General features: G+C 36.7%; 1 protein-coding gene across 1 annotated transcript in view; it reads right to left on the minus strand.

The window, feature by feature from the left end:
- CDH11 (cadherin 11) overlaps positions 1 to 13,546 on the minus strand; it is a 76,034-nt gene that overhangs the window by 16,147 nt on the left and 46,341 nt on the right. Inside the window, exons 3-6 of the mRNA XM_071756676.1 lie at positions 3,015 to 3,410; positions 1,527 to 1,821; positions 637 to 756; positions 16 to 183 (exon numbers count right to left, since the gene is read on the minus strand). Coding sequence (XP_071612777.1) covers positions 16 to 183; positions 637 to 756; positions 1,527 to 1,821; positions 3,015 to 3,242 — 811 coding nt within the window. The 5' untranslated portion in view covers positions 3,243 to 3,410. The remainder of the gene's footprint in view (positions 1 to 15; positions 184 to 636; positions 757 to 1,526; positions 1,822 to 3,014; positions 3,411 to 13,546) is intronic.

Genomic DNA, 13,546 nt, shown 5'->3' on the forward strand with positions numbered 1-13,546 from the left:
TTTGTTGTTACTTACTCTGTGGGAACTTTGGTGGATTGTCATTAACATCCGTAAGTGTAATTGTCACTTTGGTTGTCCCTGAGAGGCCTCCCATGTGTCCTCCCATATCTTTTGCCTGTATTACAACATGGTACTCTTCTTTAGCTTCTCTGTCCATATTTGGAAGGGCAGTTCGGATAATTCCTAAAAATACAAAGAAATTATGGCACATAGAAATTTTCACAGCTTCTCATAACAAAAAATTGGATACTGCATTTTTAGTTTGCATTAAAATACAGGAAAATTTGCAGTGACAGTGCAGATTCTGTTTTCCCTACACTGTGCATGATGTTATGTAGGGAAAGAAGCCCAGATATTCAATGTAGTTGAACACAGAACAACCCTGGAGAATTACAGTTCAGCACTAAAACTGCCACTTATAACACCATATCATGCCATAAAAAAAGAAATAGTGTATCACCTTCCAAGTGTGTACCAGGGTAAGTGCTTAGCTAGAATCAAAAGAGAATGAAGGAAGCATTGCTCAAATGCTTCAGCAGATAGACCTGACTGTGCTGCCTCAGTCAATATGTTTAGTTCTTCATTTTAATGTATTCTAGTTATGAGGTCCTACTCAAATAAAATGCTCAATAATACCTGTTTGAGCTTCCACTGAGAAGTACGGCTGACCTTCAAGAATACTGTAAACCAATTTGGCACTGTTCCCATAGGTAGGATCATCAGCATCTGAAGCTGTTACCTGAATAACTGATGTACCTAAAAATGGAAGGCAAACACAGAAGGAATACAGTGAGAAGCACTTCTGTAAGAACCATGCAGAGATGGCTGCAGTCATCTGGTATAAGTATTTCTTACCTTTTTTTAAATTTCCAGGTTTGGTAAATGAAAAATATTTCTTGGCAATTTATATACAACAAAATAGACTCATACAATCCAACATGATTTGTCACCATGTGGATTAGTGTTCTAAACAGTGAAGATACAAAAGTCAGCAGTTACTCTGTACAGTTATTGTTGGTTTTTTTTTTTTCTCAGCAGTTTGTTACATTGGCTTTGTCTTTGGACAGCCAAGCAATAAGAGTTCTCTTACATTTTTCTCAGTGAGTTTAAGAGAAATCATTCCTGCAGAAATCTCTGCGATAGAAACAAGCTCTAACAGAAGATGAAAATGGAATAGATGGCATGGCAGTAACACCTTAGCTTTATTACACAGCTCTGCCAAAAGTGTGATCTTGATATTTACCCCAGAGGATTCATACTCTACAAATTTCAGGGGACCCTCATGTTCCTCATAGGATGAAATAGTCCTGCCCTAGTAGCCATCTAGAGACATCTCAACCACTGTCAGTAGCTTTGCAGGGTTTGATTTAGTCAGCAAATTAGATAAATTGAGAGTCACTGACTGAGCATGAAGTAAAAAGCATTTCCCAACATCTATATGATAAGGATTAAATAAAGCCAGCACATACTGACAATTTAACATCTTCCATAAGGCCAGGAAATGCAGTGCATTTATGAGTACTTACCTACATTTGATCTCTCTGGTACATTGGCATGGTAGTTTTCATGAAGAAACTCAGGTGGGTTGTCATTTATATCTTGAACTTTAACAATGAATTCAGAAGGTGGTTCCAAAGGTCTGTTGGTGTTCCTGTCAACAGCTTGAGCTGTGAGAGTGTACTGAGCCCTCTCCTCCCTGTCCAGTGTCTTGGTTGCATGGATATTCCCTGATTTGTCATCAATAACAAAAATGATTCCTGCTCCTTCACCTGAGAGAATGTACTTAATGTTTCCATCGCCAGAATCAATATCTGAATGAAGCTAAAAAATGAGAGGGAGAGATACCTTAACAAGATGCTATGCATTTCAGGTGTGTGTTTATTAAACAAGTTGATGAAATCATTATCATGTCATAGCTTTTGAAAACCTTATTTCAGGCAATAATTCATCCTGGGGCACATGCTGTGAGCAAATGTGCCCTGCAGTCAGACAAGCTGCCTTCATGGTCTTACCTGCCACCAGATGTAGGGTGCTTCCTGCTGGGGCAGTGTCTGTGAGTCCTGCAGGGACTGTCCTGCCTGTCCTGGGGAAGGGCCAGGGCTGTCCCTCCCCACCACTGCCTGCCCTGCTGCCAGGGACTCGGCCCCAGGGATGCCCTTTGGGGCTCACCAGCTCTGATTTGGGGTCAGAGTGGGGCTTTGCCACTTTCCTGGTGCACCCAAGCTTTAAGATTTAAGGAAGAGAATCCATGAGAAGATAGCTATGTTATATTCTATAACATATAGAAGTTATATTCTTCATATTCTCCTAGGATACATGTAAAAAGTAGTTAAGTGACAAATGGGATGTAACTAACAAGCCAATCAGTGATTGCCAATTAGTTTTTAATTATGATATTTTTATTATAAAATTAGTAACAAGTGTTTACTAAGCATTCTTACTTTCACAACCAGGGCACACTTCAGTTTGATGTATGAGGGAAATACTGAGCCAAATTACAGGCTTTATATTGACATCTACAAATTGCTTGGTACTAACCATCTTTTAAACCAAAATGCCTAGAATGGTATGGGCTATCATTGATCCTGTACTCTACTGCTTTGTGCTGGGGTTAAGTCAACACAGTTCTGCTGACCATTTATAAACTGGTAAATATAATGTTTTATTTATGTACTTATATTCTGTTATAACTAGCAGCAATTAAAAAAAAAAAAAAAATCAGTCCAGGATGTGCCTACAGACGTGCACACAGGTACAAATCTCTCTCTAGACATACCCCCATATAATTGATTGAGGGGTACTGAGCTTCACTAAAAGACTAAATGGTCAATGGAAAGATTTGTTTTTGCTTGGGTGGCATTTTGCTTAGCACCTTAATTGAGCTTCAAGAAAATATTTAATTCTAGGTGAATAAGTAGCTGCTAAAGAATCAGTTAATACAACAGAAAAGTAATAGCAACTCACAAAATAATAATATAAATTAATAATCAATGAGTGAAAAAGATCTTTCTTACCCTTCCTACTAGTACAGGATCTGGTCCCGTATACTCTTCTATAACAAAGAATTGATTCCACACCCAGCCTCTTTTTGAACGATGCAGAACTTGTCCTTCTTTTCCTTTCTCATGGTGACCATGAAGTGATGGCCTTGCATGGTTCAGTTTTTCTGTAGTTATGGCATGGCTGTAATACAGCATGCCCAGGCAGATAAGGGCAGCATGTAAACAATTGTCCTCCTTCATTTTTGGTTATTTTGTAGGCACAGGAGTATCCAAGAATCTACCCCTTCCACCTTGGAAGTCAGAAAGTTTGGGGCTACTGAAAAGTTTCAGATTAAATGTTCTGCACATAGGATGCCACCATACATTAAACTCATCACCTTAATGCTCTGCAGCTTCCCAACTTAATTCCTAAAGGAAAGAAAAATGGAGAAGATTTTAAGTTCCTTTGTATCTTTGAAGTATGATAATTTTTATTTAATTTTTTTATTAAGCAAAATAAAATCAAGACTACCTGGGAAAATTTCAAGATACAAAGATGATTAGAAAATATTAACAATTATGAAGTACCTACTAATGAGTATATTTGGTGTTTTGTATCATATCTGCCACCTTGCAAAATCTTCAGATGTGCTGCTTAGGGCACTCATTTGGAAGCTGAAAGATAGAGAATTATATTCTCACATAATCCTTCCAAATGGATTTTGCCCAAGATGCAAGGTAACTGTAGAAATACCTCATTTATGTCTAAGCCATCTTTGGAGCTTAGATATAAGCCTTAGCCAGAGGTTAAGCCATAAGTTTAGATAGATATCAAGATACTTATCAAGAATGGAATATTTCTACACATGCCTGGAAAAATGTCCTTTCATGACCAGCAAATTTTCATGGTGAAAATAACTGCCTGTGTCTTTGTAGGCAGGAGCATTGGCTGACAGAACTCCATGGACTACATTTGGGTTGCAGACCTTTGAAGAAGCCCTTCCACCTCCCTCTGAGGGTCAAGTCCTCAAAGAGGAGCAGCATTGATTCCCAATACTGCTGTTGTCTTTGTGCTGGTGACAATTAATGCCATAAACCAATAAAAGCACGTTCAGAAACTTTTGATAATATAACCATTGATTTAGCTATTTTTTTCCTACTTTCCCTGCAATTGAAATTACTGGAATTATATTGATTTCTTACTTTCTAATAATTCTTTAAACACGAGGTTAGGATTAATATTTGAACCAGAATTTTCATAATACAGTGAAACCTGAACTAAAGTCTGTACCTCCAGCAGCCAGTAATCCATCAAAAAGGACACTTCGAATTATCTCCGGGGTTTCCAATATATTCTCCTTCAGTCTTTACAGAACAGACCATTTTTACACAAGGTCCCTGCAATGTTTGTTTCAGCTTTAAGTGTAAATCACTTTACTCTTCCACAAGATACTAATAAAACTCTCAGTGTTATAAACAGGCATGTGTATAAATATATGCTGCCATCTTTTGTAGCAGACTAATTGTGACTATAGGGAAAAGGTTGAACCTACAGCACATTCTGTAACTCCAGCAACATATAATCTCACTAGTACCACCCACTCATGTTTTATGATTTTCTCCTGTCCTGAGCACTGATGTCCCTGTCCTTTTGTACAGTTACATAAAACCACACAACACTGACAGACAGGGCTTATAAATAAGCATTTCATAAATAAGAAATGATTTTTTTCCCCTCAAAAAAGATGTGCTTATTTTTAATTTATTGAAAATTTAAATAATCTCAATTACAACACAATGGTTCCTGCATAATGAATTAAATCAAGGTTACACATAGAGATGCAAATTTAATCGAGCTTTCTTAAGCACACATGTTAAGCAGAACATTTGGTGTATCTGTTTCATTTTCTACTGTTGTTATATGATGTCACATATGATGTCACATTACAGGTGACACGTACCAGCATGGAAGACATGAAAAAGAAAACAATCTCTACTGTTTAAGTCAGAAAAATGTTTTTGATCTGATGTGTATGTGTGAAATGTGGAGCACTAGGTTTGTGTTTTTAGATCTTATTTCATATGTGCATTGTATAGAGGGGTAAAAATAAGGCAGGACTTCAAGACCCAAAAATTGAGATTTAGCACTAGTTAAAGTAGTAGTAGTAGTTAAGTAGTGGTTTTCTATGATTATAGTTATGCCTAAAAGGAAAAAACCATTTCCTCCTCTACTTTTGCATATAAAAAAATAAAACCCAGTATTTACTTGCCAAGCTTCCTAATCATTTAGCTTCATCAGACCATAATAAGTCTTTAAATACAAGCTGTCCAATTCTCTACTCAGAATAAAATGAGTTCTTCTGTCCTGTTCAGTAAAAGCCTCTGGATTTACTTCCTTGTGGCAGGTGTAAATTTAAGCCCACAGTACGCAGGACATTTTGGCTGCTTTACCTACAGGAGTGTAGAGATGTAACTCGGTTTTGCATATTAAGGCCGGTTCAGCTCACATCATGATTGCACTCAGTTAATCAGTGATGCTGCCATTACAGATGCACTTTGCTAAGGAGTGTCTTTTGAGGCACAGAATCTTCAATGCCATGCCCAGGATAGCTAATTACACTAATTGGGCTACAAGTAGACTTGCCATAGGGATCTATAGCATTGTACTCATGGGCAGCAGTTAGAAGTGCTTGGGCTCTTGGACTGCTAAGGAGGGCCTGTGTGCTCCAAACAGAAATGAAATAGGAAGGTACTCCTAGACAGGGGGGCATTTTTAAACCCACTGTGAAAAAACCAAACCAAACCAAAACCAAACAACAAAACCACTTAACTGCATAAGTTAGTAGATTCTTGGAGCATTTGAAAATTAAACTGACTGATAATTATTCTTCATTAACAACACATAATAATTTCAACAATGAAAATAAGTATACAAATACAACCGTTATTCCCAAAGTTCTCAACACTACTATGTAAATCAATGAGCACTTTACAAACATGTTTAACAATAGTGGAAGAGCCAAACTGATACATATGCTGCTTGTTATCAGATACTCAAGTGTGAAGTGCTGGAAACGAAACATTAATTGCACACCATGCTTAATTTACTAAAAAGGATTTAAAACAGTAATAGCTTGCTACCTTTCTATCTTCTGCACATACATGTAGAGAAAGGAAGCAATAAGGCTACAGGGTAAGAAAAAAATAGCATCACTCATCCACTACTTGGACTAGTGAAAAATAAATCACTAAGCTCTTTATGGTAATTGCTTCTGTTTTGATTTACACCTAAATAAACATGATTAAAACCAAAGCAGTATTAGTAACAAGAAAGATATCTGGTTTACTTCTCCTCTTTTCAGATCAATCTACTTAAAATCTTTAAAACATCTTAAAATTAACTCAGCTGCTGTAGGGCTACAGTTTCCAACTTCGCCAGGCAGAAAATATGGCAAAATTTATAAAGCAGTTCCTTTTCTCTTGTGGAAAAATACCTGATAATCCTGTGAGCATGGAATACAGATCTAAGGACAGGGATTGCTGCAGCTGACTGGGCTGTTGCTCTGATGAGTGTCTGCAAATTCTCTGCATGCAGCACTTGGATTCAGACACTGCACAGCACCACACAGATAGGGAACTGACACAATCATTCGCTGCAAATGCTTCTGGTCTTCTTTTAAAAAATCACAATCTTAGAGATACCCTCAACATTACAGTTATTTCTGCACATAGATTACATTACTCAGCTCCAGCACAGCAAATCTCAGAGGGCAATTGGCCAAACTGCAACATCCCAATTTTTACCAGTTGATTAGAACTGAACCAGATATCATTCTGAAATACTAAGTTTTCCTAAGCAAGCTGTAAAAAAAATTTGCTTCGTAAGGTGTCCTTTTTCTCAAAAGGAAGAATTTCATTAACATATTTTAACTGCATACAAGAAAATGTTGCCAATTTCAGTACTGAATAATAGTTCTGTCAGGGATAAAAGGAAAACAAGAGTTTACCAACAATCACAAATATTGAATCACATCAGAGAAGCACATGGATGCAATGAGATTTCCAAATGCTGCCCATGTAAGTTGATCAGTCAAGGTATTCAGGACTGAGAAATGTTAAAACAAGACCTAAACAACAGTCTGCACTCTGAAAAATGTATACAGACAATGTTTGCATGGAAATAGAATATCTCCCTAAATAATTGTGAGAACATGCCTCTAGGGCACTCTTAGCTCTACAGACAGTGTGTCTACGTTTTGTACTTGCAGTTCTACTTAGTTCTGGAAATAACAAGATAAAAAGCTAATAAATCTCAATTCCAACAAAAGACTCTATTCTTCTATTGTTAGAAAATAAAATCCACCAATATTCCTTATGCAAATATGCTATTCAACTAATTAACAACACGCCTACCATAAACATGAAAAAATGATACAACCAGGCCCACAGACATGGAGTAGAACCAGGGTCTTGACTGCTCCACAACACATCAGCTCCACCCTTCTTGGACACCCTCGTCCTCAGAGACCACAAAGTGCAGAGACTCAGCATGCAGCACAGCAGAGGGTGGGGTTATGGGGTCATCCCTACTCTAAAAAGTCAGTCTGCACTACAAAACTTCACACACAAATCTGGATGACTGCTTATAGATGACTGATTGACAAAAATAAAGAGCCAGCAAAGATTATTTTAATTACGAGACCAGACGTGGAAGTAAATTCTAGCCAACTCAGAATTTTGTCCATTTTATTTATAGCAAAAATAATCCCAAACATTCATGCTGACTTCCTGTACGCTATTAAATGACCATATGCCAAATTATAATAGACTAAACAATTTTTCTGATTTCTCTAGGCCATAACTTCTGGATGACACATTAGAATTGCAATTGTTCTCAGGAATACACTTGGCAGAAAGCAGTCAAGGGCACAGTGTAGCAATATAATAATGGATGATTAAGTTCTGAAATGTTTTGCAGAAGTATCAAGTAAATATAGCAAACTCTCAATCCAAATGAGATTTTAGCTGTAATTAGAATTAGCTGAAAAGACAAATTATTTATTTCACAAAAATTTTAGAATCAGACAAGGAAAGAGTTTTTAAATGAAAAAAAAGGCTCATATTAGCTCTGGAGTTAATAGTGCCTGAGTTTTGGGCATAAGGATGGAGCAATGGGGACATCTGGCTGAGCACTCTGCTGCCCATGGAGGCAAGAAGGGACCATGGCCGGGCAGTGCACCCAAATTTGCAGGGACCTCTCCCCTGGGGGATCAGGATTAGAAAGCTAGCGAGGATCTGGGCATTTTTCTGCTTTCTTGATAGGGTTGTTCTGAGCAGTTTCAGAGCTCATCTGCCTTGGTTTAACTTGAATGGTTGGCTAAGAGACTTTCCTCTTTGAATAATGTTATACAGGTCATGAAAAATGAGCACTTCACATAGAAAAAGAGCAGGAAGAAGATTTCCACACCAAATACTCAGTTGTGTCCCACTGAGCCCATACTGGTTTAATCTTTAGGGCATATAATGAGTTTAACTAGTTTAGAAGTTTTTAATAAAATACATGAATTGAGAGATGCAGAATAGTTCTGTGCACAACTGTTTCATTACTCATTTCCATTGGTGAATGTATGCACAGCAGTGTGAATGTAGCAGTTCAGGCTGGCAAATATTTTTGTCTTCTTGTAGACTGCTGTATTCAGATAGCTGATGCCTAAGTATTTCCAGGAAATTCATATAAGGTAATACGAGAGTATTAGTTCTTGCTGCAGAAAGCTATTCAGCCCTGACCAATGAGCTTCACATACCTTGATATCCTAACACTTGGTTTTAATTTAATATTTTCCAGTTCCACAAAACTTTCTTTTCTCGTTTCCTAATTTCAAGTAAACAGTGCAGAAATGTATACAAATATCCTGGTCTCGTTTGTTTAATAAATAAGATAAAATACTGAGAATCAGTACCTTCCACATTTATCTTAATTTTCTCAATTACTTTTGCATTTTAAGCTGTTTGGCATTAGCAGAGAAATCCTTGAACAGTTTTTACCTGAGACTCACTGTAAAACATACTTGTGGAAAAGAAGACATTTTATTTACGAGAAATAATGTTATGCAACACTTCAACTTTGCAGCACACATCTCTTTCCTAAAAGAAATCCTTTAGTCCTGAAAAATGCCAAACTTCTGGTGAGATTACAGGTACCCTAAATCTGAGCAAGACTAGAATTAGGATGATTGCATTCTTCTACTGGAACTAGAGTGGTCCTTGACGGGACTGCTCTTGTGCAGAGTGGAGCAATGTGCAACTGTCATGTAGCATCATTTGCATGGTCTGCTCTAAATGGAACAAGATGAACTGGAGGATGAGACAATATTTGGCTTTTTAAACTTTCACCTGCACTGCAGCTTTATGCCTGTCTTTCCAGCCAGGAAGTGATCCCATTAGGAGATGTATTTTTGCTTCCTCAAATGAAACCCTTCTCCCAGGAGAGCACTGGGATGCAGAACTCTGTTCTCTCTCTAAATGCCAGGACCACAGCCCTCACTCAACACATATGAAATATGAAAATTTTAAAAACTGAAGGACTCCACATCCAGAAAATGGACTTTTTGAATGTGAGTAACCCCATGAGACTAGTCATGTTTATGTGTATGTATCCACTGGGAATCAAGCATTAAAGGCTAATATGCAGCAGTCTAATGTAAAATGCTTTGTTTAAATGACAAGAGCTCTGATCTCTGATACAGGAAACAATTTTCAGGCTGTATATGGAACTGGCAAATCTCATTTTTCCCAGTGTGTAATTCTAAAAATGACTGTGAGCAACTAACTCCCCAAGAGCCCTGATGAAACTCTGAATCTCTCTTCACGTTGAAGCATAATTCAGGTCTCACTGGAGTGAACAGCAAATAACTCTTATCTGAATGAAAAATGATATAAAGACTTTTGTGTCATTCACAAAACATAATTAGTCTTATAAGACAAAAGTATTGAGTCCAGAAAAGGAAACGTTTCATATTTAAAGATAGCTGAGAAATAAATTCTTGTAGTTACTTTGCTGGATAAGGAGAACCTCACAGTCTTCCCATTCATAAACTGCTGCTTGGCATGGGAGCAGGAGGCAATTGTATAGGATTATAATCTGATGTTGCAGCTCTGCAGAGCTAAGTATATACTTAATTTTATATATCTGTGTAAACAGCCATGATTCTAGGGGTATCCTGCTACAGAGGGATTCTAGGTCATGGCAAGATTTGTATGTACTAACTACATAAATAAAATCTTTACAGAACTGGCAATTTTCATCTTTAGCAATAGAATTTAGCTTAAAAAGAGCTAAATAAATTTTGTAGAAACCTATTTTGAGTTCTGTAGAATTCTATGAAAGGAAATCTTAATCCTTTGCATTTTTAAATTATGTTTTATAACACTGTATTGGATTAGTGAGATGTGTAAAGCCAATAATCCACAGCTGCTCCAAATAATAGTTATTGAAATATAACTACATTTTCCTGTACCAGCTCTAAGACTTAGCATTAGAAAACCATAGACAAAGCCATTAAATGATGGCTCTTTGAAAATAAAAGTCATTCTGCAAGAAAGATGAAGAAAAATAACCTCCTGACCAGTATAATGTGATATATACTTCAGTATTCACCTCTGAAAGCATCATGGAAGGCAAGTATTTTCACCAGGCTTTGATTTAATTTGAACTCATTCAAGAAGAGTGAAATTGCCATTTGGTGCAGTTCATACAAAGCACTAGAAAGTGGGAAGACAACTTAGTATGTTATGAAGTGAACGACATAGAAATAAGCCTGAGAGAGTGATATTAAAAGGCTTGGGAAATGAAAAATGGCTGTAAACAGTGTTTTACATTTACTTGCTGCCCTAGGGAGATCCATCTAAGATAAATGTGACAGAGGCTGTCTGTTTTTAAGCATAAACTCTACAGGAAAACAACTAGCATAAGAAAGGTAGTCGTATTAAAGAACATGATGATTGATAGAGTCATTTGAAGTAATGACTAAGCTCTTGGTGGAGTTTATTTTAATAGTAATCATGTTCTTGCACATCTCAGACAAACTGGAATTCTCATAATTTCCTCTGTACTCAAAGGCCAATATAGCTGCAGCCTATGCCCATGCCAGTTTCAATACAGTTTGCTACTGAATAAGATGCTGCAAATGATACCCTGGGGAGGAAATAAATGACAACTGAAAGCAACTTACTTCCAACTACTAACACTGTACTTACATGCTAAGAAAGCCCTGAATATTTTTTCTCTAAGAATTTATACATATGAATTGCTAATTACACTTGTGCTGTGCTTGGTGTTCTTTTTTTTTTTTTTTTTTTTTTTTTTTTTATTATTATTATTTATGCCAAAAATGAGACAGAAAGTCAAGATTAAAGAGTGATAACTGAAAATCTATCAAAAACTACTAACGTGCCTATTCAGCTACCAAAGCAAAGCAGGAGGAGTTCCAACAAGCAGTCCATTTCTGTTCTCTTGCTGAAGAGCTGGCAGCCTCCATGCAATCAGAAATCTAAACTGAATCTGTGGGATTGCAGAGCTTCATTTCTAGAGGCAGCTTCAGCAGTGCTGCTGAATGCGAAACTATTACAGCATCTTGGGTGGTCTTTATATGAACAGGGGATTCCTCTAAAAAGTATTTTTTCCACTGTGAATATATTTCTTCTACACCACTCAATCCTCTGGTCCACTTCAAAGTGTCTCCCTCAAGTAGGAAAGTTTCTGATGCCACTTCAGAAGCACATGCAAACCACCCTGACAGCAATCTGACTCTGGCAATCATTGTGACTCTCATTTAGAGAGGTTCACATAATCAGATTCTCTGTAACACTTCTCTATAAAACTTGACAAGTTAGTGAATTACTAAGAGCTGCTTTCTTTTTCAACTATATTTATTAATGAAAGGTGAGAACTAAATTTGTAATCAAAGAGTCTCATGCTTTTTACAGCTTCCTTGGAGCCACAGAGGAAAGAGTGCAGATTCTTCGTCTAGGTACATATAAGGTTCTTTTTCATAGTTTGCTTAACTGCCCCAGTTTAGTGAAATTTCTTCCATAACAAGCTTAAAAACCACTTTGAGATTTTTTGAATGAAAAATTAATCAATATTTTTTCATAGGCAGAGCCTGTCTGTGAAAAGATTTTTATTGGCTAGATAGCATGAGATAGTAACACCAGAATCTTAATAATGAGGGAGACCATCACTGTTTATGTAGCTAGTGGGAGGCTGCAGCTGAAACAACCAAAACTGAAAATTTAAATAATTATTTACAATCCTTTAAATCACAAGATTATAATTGCAACAATATCTGGATATCTTCTAAGATTTCTTGTTGTAGGTATTCACCACAGAATATTTAATATAAAAAACAAACACAAAGAAAACACCACAATCATTAGATAAAACCTTCCCTTTGGCTTCCTATGCAGCCTGAGCTGCTCTGAGCACAAATCAGAACTATCTGTATTTTCAGTGTTCTGAAGTTTTAAGGGCTAAGACATAATTCCCACTATTAAAAAGCAAAACCAAAAATGCAACAAGGGGTGCTAAGGTGATGCAATGAGATGCTAGGGACCTAAGTAGCACAAAAAGAGACACAGGCTTGTCAGCTTGTAGTTAAAATTTGTTTCAGTATTTTTGCATGAACATAATTCATTTTGAGCTAAACCTGTTCATTACATATTTTTAACTGATTATATGAGATGCCAATACATCTAGAGATTATGGATAGGCACTAATTCTGATATATAATTAAAGCTGATTGCATCAAAACACTTCATTTCTCTTCTTTGGATAAAAACCACTAACAACAATGGTTTTAAGGTAGTGCCTTACTGCATGGAATATTTGGCACCATGATATCAGACAGAAGCAGCAAAAGTTAAATACCTTAAACCTATGCCTGTTCTTGCATAAATGCCTTAGCTTCAGAAGCAGATGTTGCACAGAAAGCTGGTCATGAGAAATGGGTAAAAATGAGATTTTATTTAATGGTTGAAGTTATAGAATCAGCTCTAGTTAGTTATTTTCTGGAAGTTCATTATATGCCTTGGAGATACAAATACTCTACCTTTTGCCACCATTTGCTGATGTCAAGGACCAGTCTTGACCTTAAGAGTGCAATAATCAGGAATTGTGGCATATGTCTGCATCTTAAATCACCAACCTTAGGTTCCTACATCTTAGATTGCTCATGTATTTTTTTAACCAATGGAAATGTATAAAGATACTTGAGTGTGAATGGACACATGCCCTGTCAGGTAAAGCTTTAGCTTCCAAACTAATAACATAGTTTTCTCCCCAACAAAGACCATTAGAGTGTTACTTAAAAATGAGCTTGTGAAAAAGAAAGAGCAAAAACTAACACTTTGTAGGACTGCTGGTTTGAGAACAGTATAATCTATGGATGGAATCACCTTAAGGGACACACAAGGGAAAAACTATATATTCACAGAAGAAAAATAGAAGCCAATTACAATAACAAAAACAACTACCATACTTCTTTGTTTATATATATACACACACACAT

The sequence above is a fragment of the Heliangelus exortis genome, chromosome 13 (genome assembly GCF_036169615.1).
Source record: "Heliangelus exortis chromosome 13, bHelExo1.hap1, whole genome shotgun sequence".
NCBI lineage: Eukaryota > Metazoa > Chordata > Aves > Apodiformes > Trochilidae > Heliangelus > Heliangelus exortis.